General features: G+C 43.7%; 1 protein-coding gene across 3 annotated transcripts in view; it reads right to left on the bottom strand.

Annotated features, from left to right (window-relative positions):
- Positions 1 to 15,087, bottom strand: part of mcc (MCC regulator of WNT signaling pathway) — a 120,957-nt gene that overhangs the window by 11,016 nt on the left and 94,854 nt on the right. For all 3 annotated transcript variants that reach the window (XM_081366182.1, XM_081366184.1, XM_081366183.1), the window contains 6 exons: positions 14,926 to 15,015; positions 13,855 to 14,003; positions 13,426 to 13,566; positions 9,505 to 9,605; positions 8,598 to 8,772; positions 211 to 442 (listed from right to left, as the gene is read on the bottom strand). In XM_081366182.1, the coding sequence (XP_081222308.1) occupies positions 211 to 442; positions 8,598 to 8,772; positions 9,505 to 9,605; positions 13,426 to 13,566; positions 13,855 to 14,003; positions 14,926 to 15,015 (888 nt within the window). The remainder of the gene's footprint in view (positions 1 to 210; positions 443 to 8,597; positions 8,773 to 9,504; positions 9,606 to 13,425; positions 13,567 to 13,854; positions 14,004 to 14,925; positions 15,016 to 15,087) is intronic.

The following is a 15,087-nucleotide window of genomic DNA, read 5'->3' as shown; positions in this document are numbered from 1 at the left end:
ATAAAACAAAAAAATATATTTTGTATATTAAATTATTTTAAAATAATCAAAATAAAACAAAAATATAAAATTTCTGAAAAATATGAGTTGTATTTTTAAGTAAATCAACAATTTAAAAATACTAAAAAATAAAACATTTACAAAAATATGAAAAATTCTAATCAAATGAAAATGATTTTAAAGAATGCTGTGTGTGTGTGTGTGTGTCACCTTCATGGCCATGAGCTCCTGCATGAGCACGGCGTTCTCCAGGTCGAGTCTGTGCGAGTCTCCTCTGGGCTTGAGCTCGACGAGCGGGTCGATGTACACACTCTCCAGATCCAGCATGGTGAGTTTCACAGCGGCGCGATCGTTCTTCAGATGCTGCACGTAATCCTTCAGACGCTGCTCGTCTTCCTTAGAGAAATCAGTGTCACAGCTGCTGGCCGTCGAGCTGGTGGTGCTGCACACACACACACACACACACACACACGGGCACAATTTTTACATGTTCAAAAAAACGTCAAAAATGATTTATAAGCCGTTTTCCTCATGGGGACAAAAAATGTCCACACAAGGACAGAGATTTCAGATATTGCCTACTTTGTGGGACATTTTACAAACTCACTCACTACACACTCACTTACACACACACTGTCATTGAGTGTGTTTCTGATCCGCATGTTTTTCCGGGGGCATGTGTGTGTGTGAGTGTGTGTGTGTGTGTGAGAGAGTGAGTGTGTGTGTGTGTGTGTGTGTGTGTGTGTGTGTGTGTGTGTGTGAGAGAGTGTGTGTGTGTGTGTGTGTGTGTGTGTGAGAGAGTGTGTGTGTGTGTGTGTGTGTGTGTGTGTGTGTGTGTGTGTGAGAGTGTGTGTGTGTGTGTGTGTGTGTGTGTGTGAGAGAGAGAGTGTGTGTGAGTCTGAGTGTGAGTGTGAGTGTGAGTGTGAGTGTGTGTGTGTGTGTGTGTGTGTGTGTGTGTGTGTGTGTGTGTGTGTGTTTGTATGTGTGAGAGTGTGTTTCTGATCCGATGTTTTTCCTTCATCTTCTCCTGTTGTCCTGCAGGGAACGGATGGGATTTCAGACTCACTGCAGCTTCTCCAATAATAACCACACATTGATTTTTCCCCTTTATCCTGCATTCAGTTCTTCATCCAGAGCGTCTCTGGTCTGGATCTGCTGTGTTCTCTGCCAAACACCAGTCCAGTTAAACCAGCTGAAACTGAGTGATGAGATTATGATAACACTGGTTTCAGGTTTCGTTGTTTTATCACAGTAATATTTTCTTGTTTTGATGATTATGAATATCAGTTGTGTTCTGGTTGAGATCCATGAGGAGCAAATGAGACGGGCAGGTCAGAGTATATAATGACTGACAGATCTGAAGTGTGTTTGAGTGTGTGTGTGTGTGTGTGTGAGTGTGTGAGTATGAGAGAGAGTGTGTTACAGCGTGTGTGAGTGTGTGTGTGTGTGTGTGAGTGTGTGTGTGTGTGTGAGTATGAGAGAGAGTGTGTTACAGCGTGTGTGTGTGTGTGTGTGTGTGTGTGTGTGTGAGTGTGTGTACAGATGGTGGTCAACCAGAATGCCTATTACCGCCGCGCCAGCCGCCGCGGCGAAATTACCGCGGCGAAAATAAACCAGCCGCATTTCAAAGTCGTTCCCGAAATGACCGCCAGGTGGCGCAAAGGGACATTGTGCAAAACAGCAGCAATTGCCGTATTTTAAAATGTAAGTGGGTTAAATAATAGGCATATTTTTCATATATATAAATAGGCCTATTAGGCTACAACAGAATAGAACCAAAGATAGATTCAATTTTACAGCTAAAAAAATAGAATCAAAAGTTAAAAATAGAGACGATGTTAGGAGCAATGACGCTGAATATTTTTACTATTCTATTGAGGAATTAGATAAACGAAGAGCTCTCGTGAGCGATACAATTGCACAGTAATTTATAGTGATTTCAAAAGCAGTCCTTAAAAAAAAAAATTACATGGAGTAGTGTGGCATAATTTTTGAGAGATTACGCGGAACACGTTTTAGTTAAGATCCTGGTTTCAATGCCCTTAATGTATATAGGCTAGGCTTTAAAAAAAATTCACAACGCGTTTTGAGATTGTTTTGAATTAAACATTGAAGTTTAAAATGTAGTGTTTTGGCACACCAGGCCGAGTGGCGTTACGCATTGTTCAAAAATCAGGTTTTATTCTGGCATGTTGAATTGGCGTTAATATTTTTTATTTTTATTTATTAGATTTAGATTTTAGGTTTTGTTAGATTTATTTTTCTCATAACAGCTAAAATAACTTAATATATGCCTTGTCTTCATATGATTTTTATCAATGAACTAGTGTTTTCTGACAGTGTCGACTGCAAAGATGAAGTTGACGATCGCCATATTTGTAGTGAACGCCCCTAGAGAGAAATGCACAAAGACATAATCAGAGAGTAGCCTTTTTCTTTTTCGTTTTGAATTATTTCGTTTGAAGACATTTCAAGCTTTGTGTATTTGATGTATTTATCATGTCTGTGTGAGGCATACGCTGAGTTTCGTTAAATTAGGAGGATGAGATGCGCTCCAGCTGACGTGCAATGCAAGTGACCTCGCGGGCGCCTCTATGATTAGTGTCTGTTTGCTTCTCTTACTTATTGAATCCAGACAATTGGGTGATGAAAAAATGATTAAAATTAAGATACAATTTATAGAAAACGAAATTCACTTTAAAAAAAGGTTTCTACTAAACAAAACTTAATGAAGTGGTCAAAATCATGTCTGACCCACTCCATATCCATCTCTCGATATAATGCATCTTATCTTACTCATGCTGTTCACTTTTCATATTCAACATAGATTGAAAAAACAACATTATAATATTTTAACAAATATGATACTAAATGAGATTATTTAATGTCTACAACAGTATAGTAGGCCTATAGACTCTATTTGTACAAATTGCTGCACGTTAATGTAATTAAATGAAACCTTGTAACGAATTCACACTGTAGACTGTGTAGAGTTGAGACACCTTAAATAACCTGCGTTCGCAGCAAACACAAGTTGTGATTTTTGCTGTGCACTTGCATATTAGTGTCAGCTGGGAAGGAAATATAGAGACCAGACCTCTTGGAACTTTAATTGAATACATAGCGTTGGTAAAGCATACTGAAATTACATCCCTACAAATGTATTAGGCCCTACTGAAAATAAATGTATCGAATTTAAGCAAAGTAGCCTAAATGTTAAGACTGTAAGCCCTTTACTTTTTTACGTAGCCTAAAGGACTCTTATAGCCGACTTTGGGTTAATTTAATTTGTAGAGGATTTTTTAACTCAAACATTAACACTGAAATAAATTAAACTAAATTATTGTAATTTTTGGCACACCACGACGAGTGGCGCTATGCATTGTTCTAAAGCCAGGTTTTATTCTGGCATGTTGAATTAGTGTTCAACAAATGCGGCGGCGCGTTCATTTGAATGAAGAGCGTTTCTCGCTCGTGCGAGCGAACACACACTGGAACGTTAGGCCGTATCGCAACGAGTGAATAGTGGCCGAGTGGTTGAACTTACGTTACGATCATTTAGATGACACGGGTTCGAATCCCGAACTAACTTGGACTACTGGTGTTTTTATATTAGCCTATTAATGCATTTTATAGTCTATTGTTGATGCAGAGAGATTTGTCTTCTAAAACATTTTTTTTTTGCCTATTTACAAAATAAAATCGCCATGCATTTCCATTTTACACTAAGGAACAAATATTATACAATGACTTTACTTCTGTAGCCTATAATAATTCATATATATGACGTTTAAACGACAAACAATAAAATCAGAACCAGTATTCTGTTGCGTTCATGGTTCCAGTGGCAGTAATGCATCCACGGCTTTTCAAAATGTCTCAAAGCGTTTTGAGATTGTTTTGAATTAAATATTGAAGTTTATAATTTGTTTGGCACGACGAGTGGCAAACTCTTTGTTTTGTTTTGTAAACTCAGCTATCCTGTGGGGGGTTTGGAGAAGGCAATAGTTGCTTTATCGTGGGGGTGCAGGACAGAGGTGTTAATGTTCCGTCTTTCATATGGAGAGTGTCGGAGCCAGCCTGATGAGGCAAAGGCAAAATTATTTTAAGGATTAATCTCAAAATCTCCAAAAGTCCATAGCCTATGTACAGTAGGCCCTATATCTTATTAAATTATATATTGTAGTTTTATTGATTGTATAGGTTTTCCACAAACAATTTAAATTTAGCAGATACAGAGCTCTTTTATTGGCGACCCACCTCGTTTTATTGTAAGGTGAATTCAGCAAGGCATGTTGTATCTTTGAAGGAACAAAAGCTATTTGTTACAGTTTTTTCTTTCGTGATTTGTGTGGATGACACACAGCGACATATACAGTATTATCAGCTGTATGGTGTTTTTTTACGCTGAAATGCTTAATTTCGAGAAAGACCCGCCGCGCGCAGTGAGGGAGACCAAACTTACTAAAAAAATATCCATCGCGAGAGAGGCAAAGAAAAACGCCTGTTCTTAATTTATGTTGCTTTGAACTTTTTCCGTTTTGTACCGTTTTAATTTTTTAATATAGCTGCAATTTCTTTGACAATAGAAATTTAAAATGTTGCAAGAATAGGCCTAAGATTCTGTGTTTCTTATTTTGCATCACAAAGGGAATAAACTCTATCGATGCAACCCTGTTTAAATAAATAAACTGTCCCGACACTTTATTCATATCTTAAAATGTGCGATGGGTTTTCAAACTTAATTAATTTTATTTTTCTTTTACATTTTCATTGTTTATTTTTTAATTGAAAGCAATACTGTATTGAAAGTATTTTTCTGATTTGTTCGATCTGTTTTGAAAAATGTCTTCCGTTGATATGGCCGGGTATCACTGTCAGTCATCTCAATCTCGTGAATGATTCACACACACACACAAAAAAATTATTTAGCAGATTAAAGACGAGCTTCATCATCTTCATTTTCTGGTGCGATCGGCTGACAGTCTTCCTTCATCAGATGTGTCGTCTTTGCAGCGGGAATGTAGCAAATTTATGTTGTAATGTACAATTGATAATTAAACAAGATGATTGACTTTAATAAACAGATACATATTTAAGCATCAACAACACTGTCGGCTACACTGAGATTCGATCTCAGATCGTTTGAAGCTCCGAGAGGCTCTTGTTAATGCTTTGACCACAGAGCTACCGTCTGAATCGCCAACGTCTACTATTTTCTCTGTTTTAAAAGTTTGTAACATGTAAGGCTATATTTAGTTCTGAATATAACAAAGACTGCTTAAACCGACTACATCGGTTAGGAGCTGCAAGTCCTGAAAATGTTTTAATTTCACGGTAAATTATTTTAATTTATTTCACTGTTATGTTTCAGTTAATAAATCTACAAACACATTAAAATAACACGAAGAAAATGACAAGTAACCTATTGACATAGCCTTTCTAAATTATAGAAAAACTGGGCACACAATGTTAACGTGTGTCTACTTTGTTTGAATTTAATGAATTTGAATTCGTTTAACCACAATATTTATCTTGAATTTATCTGTGACCTCAGCTCAGATTACTGCCGCGGCAGATTACGTCATAAAGAGAATAAACTGACACTTTTCAAAGTCTGTGATTACAGCACCACTCAGCGGTAAAAGGCAGCAAATACACATCCCAATTTTGCCGCCGCGGGAACGGCGGCGGTAAAAGTCTCATTCTGGTTGACCACCATCTGTATGTGAGTGTGTGTGAGAGAGAGTGTGTGTGTGTGTGTGTGTGTGTGTCAGGAATATTTCTGTGCAAATGGATGTAATTGAGATCGTCATTATAATCAGGGGCTTCAGTAATTGAAGGAGGGAGAATCATTTGGATGGAGGACCTGCGCCTAGACACGACCATAACGCATGATGTAGTCAGCCGGATCCGGGCCAGATCCAGATCAGATGGAGGACCTGCGCCTAGACACGACCACAACGCATGATGTAGTCAGCCGGATCCGGGCCGTATCCAGATTAGATGGAGGACCTGCATCTAGACACGACCACAACGCATGATGTAGTCAGCCGGATCCGGCCCGTATCCAGATCAGATGGAGGACCTGCGCCTAGACACGACCACAACGCATGATGTAGTCAGCCGGATCCGGGCCGTATCCAGATCAGATGGAGGACCTGCATCTAGACACGACCACAACACATGATGTAGTCAGCCGGATCCGGGCCGTATCCAGATCAGATGGAGGACCTGCGCCTAGACACGACCACAACGCATGATGTAGTTAGCCGGATCCGGCCCGTATCCAGATCAGATGGAGGACCTGCACCTAGACACGACCACAACGCATGATGTAGTCAGCCGGATCCGGGCCGTATCCAGATTAGATGGAGGACCTGCGCCTAGACACGACCACAACGCATGATGTAGTTAGCCGGATCCGGCCCGTATCCAGATCAGATGGAGGACCTGCATCTAGACACGACCACAACACATGATGTAGTCAGCCGGATCCGGGCCGTATCCAGATCAGATGGAGGACCTGCGCCTAGACACGACCACAACGCATGATGTAGTTAGCCGGATCCGGCCCGTATCCAGATCAGATGGAGGACCTGCACCTAGACACGACCACAACGCATGATGTAGTCAGCCGGATCCGGGCCGTATCCAGATCAGATGGAGGACCTGCATCTAGACACGACCACAACGCATGATGTAGTCAGCCGGATCTGGGCCGTATCCAGATCAGATGGAGGACCTGCACCTAGACACGACCACAACACATGATGTAGTCAGCCGGATCCGGGCCGTATCCAGATCAGATGGAGGACCTGCATCTAGACACGACCACAACGCATGATGTAGTCAGCCGGATCTGGGCCGTATCCAGATCAGATGGAGGACCTGCGCCTAGACACGACCACAACGCATGATGTAGTCAGCCGGATCCGGGCCGTATCCAGATCAGATGGAGGACCTGCATCTAGACACGACCACAACACATGATGTAGTCAGCCGGATCCGGGCCGTATCCAGATCAGATGGAGGACCTGCGCCTAGACACGACCACAACACATGATGTAGTCAGCCGAATCCGGGCCGTATCCTGATCAGATGGAGGACCTGCGCCTAGACACGACCACAACGCATGATGTAGTCAGCCGGATCCAGGCCGTATCCAGATCAGATGGAGGACCTGCGCCTAGACACGACCACAACACATGATGTAGTCAGCCGAATCCGGGCCGTATCCAGATCAGATGGAGGACCTGCGCCTAGACACGACCACAACGCATGATGTAGTCAGCCGGATCCAGGCCGTATCCAGATCAGATGGAGGACCTGCGCCTAGACACGACCACAACACATGATGTAGTCAGCCGAATCCGGGCCGTATCCAGATCAGATGGAGGACCTGCGCCTAGACACGACCACAACGCATGATGTAGTCAGCCGGATCCAGGCCGTATCCAGATCAGATGGAGGACCTGTGCCTAGACATGACCACAACGCATGATGTAGTCAGCCGGATCCAGGCCGTATCCAGATCAGATGGAGGACCTGCGCCTAGACACGACCACAACACATGATGTAGTCAGCCGGATCCAGGCCGTACCCAGATCAGATGGAGGACCTGCGCCTAGACACGACCACAACACATGATGTAGTCAGCCGAATCCGGGCCGTATCCAGATCAGATGGAGGACCTGCGCCTAGACACGACCACAACGCATGATGTAGTCAGCCGGATCCAGGCCGTATCCAGATCAGATGGAGGACCTGCGTCTAGACACAACCACAACGCATGATGTAGTCAGCCGAATCCGGGCCGTATCCTGATCAGATGGAGGACCTGCGCCTAGACACGACCACAACACATGATGTAGTCAGCCGGATCCAGGCCGTATCCAGATCAGATGGAGGACCTGCGCCTAGACACGACCACAACGCATGATGTAGTCAGCCGGATCCAGGCCGTATCCAGATCAGATGGAGGACCTGCGCCTAGACACGACCACAACGCATGATGTAGTCAGCCGGATCCAGGCCGTATCCAGATCAGATGGAGGACCTGCGCCTAGACACGACCACAACACATGATGTAGTCAGCCGAATCCGGGCCGTATCCAGATCAGATGGAGGACCTGCGCCTAGACACGACCACAACGCATGATGTAGTCAGCCGGATCCAGGCCGTATCCAGATCAGATGGAGGACCTGTGCCTAGACATGACCACAACGCATGATGTAGTCAGCCGGATCCAGGCCGTATCCAGATCAGATGGAGGACCTGCGCCTAGACACGACCACAACACATGATGTAGTCAGCCGGATCCAGGCCGTATCCAGATCAGATGGAGGACCTGCGCCTAGACACGACCACAACACATGATGTAGTCAGCCGGATCCAGGCCGTATCCAGATCAGATGGAGGACCTGCGCCTAGACACGACCACAACGCATGATGTAGTCAGCCGGATCCAGGCCGTACCCAGATCAGATGGAGGACCTGCGCCTAGAGACTCTCCCAGGGTTGAACACATGATCTGCTCACCGCGCACACACACACACACGCACACACACACGCACACACACACACACACACACACCTGGTGTGGCTGTTGGACGAGAGACTCTCCCAGGGTTGAACACATGATCCGCTCACTGCGAACACACACCCGTCCAGGCGCGCCAGCAGGTCTTTCGCCGCGTTCTCCGCCGTCTTTCTGCAGTCGTGAGTTTTCTTCAGGATCTGAGTGATGCTCTCCTCACCCGCCAGCTCTCCTGCGTCACACACACACGAAAACACTGAACACAATCATGTACTAATAACTCATAATCAGTTAATGAAGCATCCGAGAACGGGGATTTTAAATAACGCTGAGGAGGAAGTCAAGTTAGATTTATTTCTACAGGAATTGTAATATTGATTACATTTATTAACCCTTTGGGGTCGGCGACTGCGCCAGCGTTTTGGTGGATTTTTTTCACATAGCAGCAAAATCGAACTTAAAATACATCATTTATGGTCATGTGTGTGAGAGAGAGAGAGAGAGAGAGAGAGAGAGAGTGTGTGTGTGTGTGAGTGTGTGTGAGAGAGAGAGAGTGTGTGTGTGAGTGTGTGAGGGGGTGTGTGTGTGTGTCTGTGAGTGAGTGTGTGTATGAGTGTGTGTGTGTGTGTGTGTGTGTGTGTGTGTGTGTTTACGTATAGGGTCTATTTTTATGTGTCCACTTACAATCAAAACAAAACTTGTGCTTTTGTAAAAAAAAAAAAAAAAAACATTTGATTCGCTTTCTGCCATCTCGGTCTCTGTGAACTGTTTTCTGGAGCACGTCACAAAGATTAAACAAAGCTCAGCGAAAAGTCACAAAATTATGGAAGAATAAATGTAATTTTCCAGTTCTATTTATTCTTCCATAATTTTGTGACTTCTATGGAAATTTCCACTATTCGCTCCTGTCTTCCTTTGATTAGTAAGTGTGTATGTGAGAATGTGTGTGTGTGTGTTCTCTTACCCACAGCACTGACTCCAGCGGCTCTGAACTGACCCAAAACCAGACCCTGTTCACTCTCAGCCAGCGCCAGCAGCAGCTCGTACGCCTCGATACACTGCTCACTGTAACACACACACACGGTCATGAAAACACACACCTGCAGGAATGTGGAGGCCACCGCAGATCCTTCATCGGGTCCTGAAACGCTGTGGAAAATATTTAACGGGAGACAAAAGCAACAAACAGGCCCAGACGTGAAGCTACGCTGGAATGCGTTTGTTTCCTCGGCCTCAGATTATAATCCAACCAAATAATAACCCACACACCTGGGTTAAACAGTTCACCTGAGTTTGACTGTGTGATGTTACTGAGTTTTAAATTATATTAAGGTATTTACTAAAGAAGACAATTAACTGTTTCACGCTGACTTTCCCTGCAGTTATTTCTCTGCTTTTGTAAATACTGTCGTAAGAGAAGCGGTGAAATGCATCCATGATCACATGACCGTATTTTATGGTGTTGATCTGCTCAAGTGTGTGTGTGTGTGTGTTCTGAGAGCCGTCAGCGTGATTAATCGTGGTGTTTAATGCTCTCGGCGCCGTCTCCGTCTTTACGAGGGTTTGAATGTAATGACAGTCAGTCTCAGCGCTCAGATGACATCACCGTCACTGGGGACGAAACTCAATCAAACCCTCGACCTCCTGCAGCAAAACCCAGACACACACATCTGATCCAACACAAACCCAATACTAAAGCTTCTGTTCTAACACACCCAATACTAGAGCTTCTGTTCCAACACACCCAATACTAAAGCTTCTGTTCCAACACACCCAATACTAGAGCTTCTGTTCCAACACACCCGATACTAGAGCTTCTGTTCCAACACACCCAATACTAGAGCTTCTGTTCCAACACACCCAATACTAGAGCTTCTGTTCTAACACACCCAATACTAGAGCTTCTGTTCTAACACACCCAATACTAGAGCTTCTGTTCCAACACACCCGATACTAGAGCTTCTGTTCCAACACACCCGATACTAGAGCTTCTGTTCCAACACACCCAATACTAGAGCTTCTGTTCCAACACACCCGATACTAGAGCTTCTGTTCCAACACACCCAATACTAGAGCTTCTGTTCTAACACACCCAATACTAGAGCTTCTGTTCTAACACACCCAATACTAGAGCTTCTGTTCCAACACACCCGATACTAGAGCTTCTGTTCCAACACACCCGATACTAGAGCTTCTGTTCCAACACACCCGATACTAGAGCTTCTGTTCCAACACACCCGATACTAAAGCTTCTGTTCCAACACACCCGATACTAGAGCTTCTGTTCCAACACACCCGATACTAGAGCTTCTGTTCCAACACACCCAATACTAGAGCTTCTGTTCCAACACACCCGATACTAGAGCTTCTGTTCCAACACACCCGATACTAAAGCTTCTGTTCCAACACACCCGATACTAAAGCTTCTGTTCCAACACACCCGATACTAAAGCTTCTGTTCCAACACACCCAATACTAGAGCTTCAGTTCCAACACACCCGATACTAGAGCTTCTGTTCCAACACACCCAATACTAGAGCTTCTGTTCTAACACACCCAATACTAGAGCTTCTGTTCTAACACACCCAATACTAGAGCTTCTGTTCCAACACACCCGATACTAGAGCTTCTGTTCCAACACACCCGATACTAAAGCTTCTGTTCCAACACACCCGATACTAGAGCTTCTGTTCCAACACACCCGATACTAGAGCTTCTGTTCCAACACACCCGATACTAAAGCTTCTGTTCCAACACACCCGATACTAAAGCTTCTGTTCCAACACACCCGATACTAAAGCTTCTGTTCCAACACACCCGATACTAAAGCTTCTGTTCCAACACACCCGATACTAGAGCTTCTGTTCCAACACACCCAATACTAAAGCTTCTGTTCTAACACACCCAATACTAAAGCTTCTGTTCTAACACACCCAATACTAAAGCTTCTGTTCCAACACACCCAATACTAGAGCTTCTGTTCCAACACAGCTTCTGTTCCAACACACCCAATACTAGAGCTTCTGTTCCAACACACCCGATACTAGAGCTTCTGTTCTAACACACCCAATACTAGAGCTTCTGTTCCAACACACCCAATACTAAAGCTTCTGTTCCAACACACCCAATACTAGAGCTTCTGTTCCAACACACCCGATACTAGAGCTTCTGTTCCAACACAGCTTCTGTTCCAACACACCCAATACTAGAGCTTCTGTTCCAACACACCCGATACTAGAGCTTCTGTTCCAACACACCCAATACTAAAGCTTCTGTTCTAACACACCCAATACTAAAGCTTCTGTTCTAACACACCCAATACTAGAGCTTCTGTTCCAACACACCCGATACTAAAGCTTCTTTAGTATTCTTTAGTGTACTTCTTTAGTACACACCCAATACTAAAGCTTCTGTTCCAACACACCCAATACTAGAGCTTCTGTTCCAACACAGCTTCTGTTCCAACACACCCAATACTAGAGCTTCTGTTCCAACACACCCGATACTAGAGCTTCTGTTCCAACACACCCAATACTAGAGCTTCTGTTCCAACACACCCAATACTAGAGCTTCTGTTCCAACACACCCAATACTAGAGCTTCTGTTCCAACACACCCGATACTAGAGCTTCTGTTCCAACACACCCGACACTAAAGCTTCTGTTCCAACACACCCGATACTAAAGCTTCTGTTCCAACACACCCGATACTAAAGCTTCTGTTCCAACACACCCGATACTAGAGCTTCTGTTCCAACACACCCAATACTAAAGCTTCTGTTCCAACACACCCAATACTAGAGCTTCTGTTCCAACACACCCGATACTAGAGCTTCTGTTCCAACACACCCAATACTAAAGCTTCTGTTCCAACACACCCGATACTAGAGCTTCTGTTCTAACACACCCAATACTAGAGCTTCTGTTCCAAAACCCCCAATACTAGAGCTTCTGTTCCAACACACCCAATACTAGAGCTTCTGTTCCAACACAGCTTCTGTTCCAACACACCCAATACTAGAGCTTCTGTTCCAACACACCCGATACTAGAGCTTCTGTTCTAACACACCCAATACTAAAGCTTTTGTTCCAACACACCCAATACTAGAGCTTCTGTTCCAACACACCCAATACTAGAGCTTCTGTTCCAACACACCCAATACTAGAGCTTCTGTTCCAACACAGCTTCTGTTCCAACACCCCCAATACTAGAGCTTCTGTTCCAACACACCCAATACTAGAGCTTCTGTTCCAACACAGCTTCTGTTCCAACACACCCAATACTAGAGCTTCTGTTCCAACACACCCGATACTAGAGCTTCTGTTCTAACACACCCAATACTAAAGCTTTTGTTCCAACACACCCAATACTAGAGCTTCTGTTCCAACACACCCAATACTAAAGCTTCTGTTCCAACACACCCAATACTAGAGCTTCTGTTCCAACACACCCGATACTAGAGCTTCTGTTCCAACACAGCTTCTGTTCCAACACACCCAATACTAGAGCTTCTGTTCCAACACACCCGATACTAGAGCTTCTGTTCCAACACACCCAATACTAAAGCTTCTGTTCCAACACACCCAATACTAGAGCTTCTGTTCCAACACACCCAATACTAAAGCTTCTGTTCCAACACACCCAATACTAAAGCTTTTGTTCCAACACACCCGATACTAGAGCTTCTGTTCCAACACACCCAATACTAAAGCTTCTGTTCCAACACACCCGATACTAAAGCTTCTGTTCTAACACACCCAATACTAGAGCTTCTGTTCCAACACACCCAATACTAGAGCTTCTGTTTGGTGTGTATCGGAGTATCGGAGTGTGTGTGTGGGAGTGTGTGTGAGAGAGAGAGAGTGTGTGTGTGTGTGTGTTTGTACCTGTACTGCAGGGCCAGTCTGAGCGCGGTGGCGTTGGACTCATATTTGCCCACCAGCATACTCATGCGCTCCGCGTTACTCTTACACTCCTCTAGTGTGATGGTCAACAGGTCATTCTGAGACTTCAGGTGCTCGATGCGACTGAGACACACAAACATTGAGAAACACATTCCAATGTGAAAATCGATTTCAATTCTGGAATCGAATACTTGAGGTCAGGATACAATACACTGATACACATGAGAACAGAAAACAGAGTCGTCTCACACTTGAATTGTTTAAAGTCATACTGAAATACTCAAAAAAGAATCGATAAGAGGAACTGAAACTTTAAATTTATAACAAGTATCGGATAGTTCAACATCTGCAGATCTCATCTAACCGCAACTCTTGTTTGAGCTTCTACAGGTTGTGTGTGTTTCCTCTGACCTGTTGAGTCTCTCCGTCTCCACTTCGAACTCTCGGATCTTACTCTCGGAGATGGCGGATCCGTGCGAGTACAGCGTCTGGAAGATCTCCTGGATGTTGGAGCAATCCTGAAGGGAATGAGCCAAATGTTCCGCCACATTACTGGAGACCTGCAGAGAGACAGAGAAATAACACACAGATCAACACTGGTGTTACGCTCCATCAAACTCTTCAAGACCGCACTGAAATTAATTTGCTGCATTCCATTCGTCTTCCCTTGTTAGGCTGGCAATAGATGACTGATCTGAGAGATACATTGTAACATTCAAAATGTAACCAACGGTGATGACATCATCATTGCTGCATGTGAAGTGTGTGTCAGATTATGTGTTAATTAATAATACAATACAGTCTACTATCACTACTATACTCTTGATCACGACACTTAACCTAAATAAAATAAAAACATTTAAAAATAAACTTAATCAAATATCTACACAGTCACACACTTCACCTTCAAGATTAAAGTCAGAAATTCCCACTGATTGTAACATTGTAACATCCCAAACTCCCACTGATTGTAACATTGTAACATTCAAATGTAGACAACGGTGATGACATCATCACAACGGAATAACAGCGATTGCTCTTCGTTCCTGCCTTATCTGGACGCTGATTTACACACAAAAAATGATATCTGTCCATCAGCTTCAAGATGGTGTCGCATTGTGTGTCGTTTCTCTTATACAGCATCTATGCTGATATCATATCATCATCAGAACATCATCATCATCAGAACATCACCATCATCATAACATCATCAGAACATCATCATCAGAACATCATCATCATCATAACATCAGCTGAATAAAGTCTGAACGTGTTCGGCTGTTGGATGATCACGCTGTTTTTGGTACATTTGCAAGAACAGAATAATGGAATATTAAACGCTTTGGCTCTGATTATTAACACTAGAGCCAGAGAGAGAGAGACAGAAGAGGAGAAGGTGACCTGTCTGTCTCTCTGTCTCTCTCTCTCTCTCCCCCCCTCTCCCCCTCTCTCTCTCTCCCTCTCCCTCTGTCCATCACTCACCCCGATGCTGCTGATCTCAGAGCCCAGGATGGATCTCTCCGCTGGTAGTGATTCTGATCGAGTCTTAGAAAGCTTCACTCGCTCCGCCACCTGCAACAAACAAACACATTCAAACACACTTAAATGATTAAAATCAACGTTCTGTCATAATTTACCTGTCAT

This window comes from Scardinius erythrophthalmus (genome assembly GCF_964197995.2).
Source record: "Scardinius erythrophthalmus genome assembly, chromosome: 5".
Classification (NCBI taxonomy): Eukaryota; Metazoa; Chordata; class Actinopteri; order Cypriniformes; family Leuciscidae; genus Scardinius; species Scardinius erythrophthalmus.
Note: the sequence above shows the minus strand (reverse complement) of the source record. Positions and strands in the feature narration are given on the sequence as shown.